Source organism: Rhincodon typus, chromosome 25, assembly GCF_021869965.1.
Source record: "Rhincodon typus isolate 14 chromosome 25, sRhiTyp1.1, whole genome shotgun sequence".
NCBI classification, from domain to species: Eukaryota; Metazoa; Chordata; class Chondrichthyes; order Orectolobiformes; family Rhincodontidae; genus Rhincodon; species Rhincodon typus.
In genome coordinates, this window is record NC_063356.1 from 31,462,959 (window position 1) to 31,466,795 (window position 3,837).

At 41.9% G+C, this 3,837-nt stretch overlaps 1 protein-coding gene across 3 annotated transcripts in view; it reads right to left on the reverse strand.

Annotated features, from left to right (window-relative positions):
- The window catches only part of LOC125486049 (chemokine-like protein TAFA-5), a 320,982-nt gene extending 319,300 nt beyond the window's left edge, over positions 1-1,682 (reverse strand). The window contains exon 1 of one of the 3 annotated variants that reach the window (XM_048611860.1): positions 1,471-1,678. In XM_048611860.1, coding sequence (XP_048467817.1) covers positions 1,471-1,528 — 58 coding nt within the window. In that variant the 5' untranslated portion in view covers positions 1,529-1,678. Of the gene's footprint in view, positions 1-1,470 lie in introns of all 3 variants that reach the window. The other 2 variants (XM_048611859.1, XM_048611858.1) reach the window with 2 other exon arrangements.
- Between the last annotated feature and the right edge of the window lie 2,155 nt (positions 1,683-3,837).

Here is a 3,837-nt window from a genome sequence, read left to right on the forward strand (position 1 = left end):
AAACGTCAGCTTTCCTGCTCCTGTGATGCTGCCTGGCCTGCTGTGTTCTTCCAGATCCACACCTTGTTAACTCCAGTTCCCTGCCCCGCAGCCCAGCCCAGCCTTCTGCCATAACCTTTGCGTCCCTTGTTCATCAAGAATCTATCTACCTCTGTCTTAAAAACAAATATCCGCGTTCTCTGGGAGGAGGCTCACGATCCTCTGAAAGAGAGAGAGAAAAAAATCTCCCTTCTATTTGGGAGAACACATTTTTTGAAATGATTTTGCTTAGTTCTAGATTCCGCAAAAGGGATATGTATATACAAATTGACACCTGATGTTTTTATGCCAGTTTTAAGTGCTCCATTCCACTGTCATATACGAAACAAATTGCATGTTTCTAGAGTCAATAAAATCAATTGAAAGACACAACATCTGACTTATTGTTTCCTCCTGTAAGCCTGTCTTAAGCTATATCATAACTACCCAATGATAATCTGTCTCTATTTTCTTCCATACTTCGCTGTGGTCATTTTTAGGATTTACTACCAATGTTAGTGCGTTATCTTTTTCCTTCACACCACCACCCCGCCCCCCACCCCCACCCCCTCGACCCCTCGGATCGCACTTCTACACCAGCCTGTCAGCTTGGCGTCACTAGTCTCTTTCTTTCCTGACACCAATAAAACGTGGGAAGAGTTTACGGAAATAGATGGTGACCGTCAGATTACATCGATGAGTTTTCACAATGTTCCTTTCTGTCTGGCTTTTATTCAGATCCGTCGCCAAATCAATGCTCAGCACCAAACAGATGTGCACTACGAGAGACAATCTGGGAATTCGGGGTATCCTGTGAACTATGGAACCGCTCATGGGGGTAACAGCAGCTTTGGAATGTGTGATCAACGTACTTTTGATTCCAACTCCAATTTAACCTTTCTACCGCTGTAGTGCATGGATTTTCATTTCTTGATGTTTCATTGGAATCACTGCCAAGTACTGGAGATTAGAGGTACTGTAGTGCAATATGGAAGAGGCTTGAATTGCCTGGTCTCCAGCGTTAAAGAGGAGGCTTTAGTGCTGCTAGTCAGTCTAATTGAATCATCGTGCCGGCGGGAATAGGTGTGCAATGGAATGTATTAAACAAACAGAAAGTAAAACTGAATTTTCAAGGTTTCACTAACAGATGAGACAATATATTGAACATACAAGTCGCTTTGGAACAGTTAATATTTCACCCGTCTTTTGTATACAGCAAGCTATTTGGAATAGTACATTAATAATTATACACATTGTATTTTACAGGGTTTTGCATATTCAAAGGCTTTTTAAAAACATAGTTTGCATAGTTACTAGTTTGGTATGATTTATATGTAAACAGTAAACGTGCTGAAATAAAATAAGGTCAGCCCAGTCACAAGTTATTACGCCGTACTACTTCAAGATTTATGTTAACTTCTTCCGATATCACATAAATTAAATCATACTTACTAAACAAAGCAATGAGAAGCGCAGAAAGTATGGCTAGAAACCAAAAAGTTGATGGCATGTTACTGTCGCAGCAAATATCCTTCCATCTGAAGTAGTCAGCGGGACACCGGTAAAATCACAACCTCCCTTCAAAATAATTTTCTGGCACACAGTTCAAAGCCGACCTGGCCGTCATTTGTCGATTCCTGCTTGGGGCAAATAAACTGATCTGACTCTCACAGTGACCAGTCGCACAGGATTGCACTAAAACAAAAGTGAGCGAAACTGAAAAGCAATGTCAAAAGACGATTGGCAAACAGTCTTGAAATGAACCAAAATACGTGTGCTCCGCAATTATTAGTTTCAGCTCTTGCTGTTTGTACTTTCAGTTTCAGTATCTAGACTGGTTCAGTTCTTAATGTTTTCAATGTACGGAGCGATGCCTCTTTCAGCACCCTGGACAGCGTCCGACTTCACTGGCGTGAAATGTACGTGCGATCGGTTTTGCTGCTGCCTTATCGTACGCCAGGTCAAAATCCGCGTCAGGACAGCACACTTTGCGCAATAACTATGTACTCCTGTGCCTGAGGGGAGAACCGGTTATTTTAACAATCTCCAATAGTTTTTATTGAACAACCGCACAGAGGTAAGTGAGTGGACCTACCTGAACGTGTCAGCCCCATAGGAACCTCCACTATTTTTGGGAAATTCTCCGGCTCCCTACATCGAGTATAGCAAGCAAGGTAATAGCCACAGATATTCGAGTTCCTCAGCTAAACTCATTTCTATCAGTTGTAAATACTCTTTAGTGTCAATCTGCAAATAGAAACCATTCTGTCCTGTTTCAAGCCCAGATTTTTGAAAGTAACGTCCATCAAAGAAGAAGACGATGGAAGCTTGCGGGAGTGGGTTTTTGGAGATGGGCGGAGGGGGTCTGTATTTAAAGAGATTTTGTTTTATATTTTAAAGATGACATATGGATAATGTCTTCCAGAATGTATCTGTTTATATTTTACCGATGGTATTCCCTCCGAAAAATCTGCTAGAATTCCAGGCAAAAGTGCCGCTCGACGTGAACAGCCGAAATTACCGAAGCAATTCGCATTCATTATGTCGGAACATCACGGGAGATATACAACCCTGTCAAATAACAAAGCTGCAAATGTGAAAATACAAGAGCCAATTGCGCCATCTACATCTGCCAGATATGTGGTGCTGTTGTGGAGTATGTTTTAACAATACAAGGAAACACCGTGCTAAGCCAACAACAAACAACAAAAATCTGAGACCTGATTGTTCCAGTAGCAACCTAACTGAGGAAGCTTTTGCTCAGTAGCTATACAAGGCGCATTCGATGTTAAATGTGTTCCAATTGCCTGGGAATCTTTTGGCATTCTAAACAGTCCCCAGCTTTCAAGAAACCGTGACAGACTGGCACATATCAGCATCTTTATGTCGAATGAGTTTTGCTTTGCGTATTTAAAACCGCATCCCAAGCCGTTCTTCAACGTTCAAGATGTCCTCGTCAACATGCTCCTAGACACACAAGGTTGTTTTATTCATTGGTTTCTCTTGGAAACAGCTGCCGCGAACCCCACCAAATCTTTATTAAATACCATGATCCCAAATCAAACATCATAAATTGGATTGTGTGGACCCAATTTTCATCAAATGCACCAAACATCCTTAGACAGCACATTCCAAACTCACAATTACTTCCATCTCGAAGGACAAGGTCATCAGGTACGTGGGAAGATCCCTTCCAAAGCACTCACCATCCTGACTTGGAAATATATTGCCGTTCCTTCACTATCGCTGGTCAAAATCCTGGAATTCGTTCTCAAATGGCATTGTAATCAAGCTACTGCACGGCTGCAACAATTTAAGAATGCAGCTCACCATCACCTACTAAGGGGCAATCAGAAGCTGGCAATAAATGCTGGCCAGCCAACGATGCCCACATCCTACTAGTAAATAAAAAAAAATTTTGCAAACTTGACGCTGTGGCCAGTGCAGGCTGCAGAGGAGGGGGTGGGGGTCTGCTAATGGGGGAGGGTGTAGCACATAATGCTTTACCTTCAAATGCATAAGTTCAAAGATATACACCAAGCACCTTGATTTTGAATCAATCATTAAATCCAGTTTTTGTATAAAGCAAGGATTCCATCAGTTTCACAATCACCAGAGCGTTTTGAGAGAAATGTTTGTTTATTTGAATCCATGACTCACGCATTAGGGGCCTTATCATTATAGATATATAGATTAGTTTCCACATACAGGAAGACCCCTTTCTGCCAGTACTTCCATCACCCAGTCACTTTCTCCCACCCATTTGGTAACCCTGCAAATATTTCCTTCCTATAGTTATCCAATTCTCTTCTAAAGGCC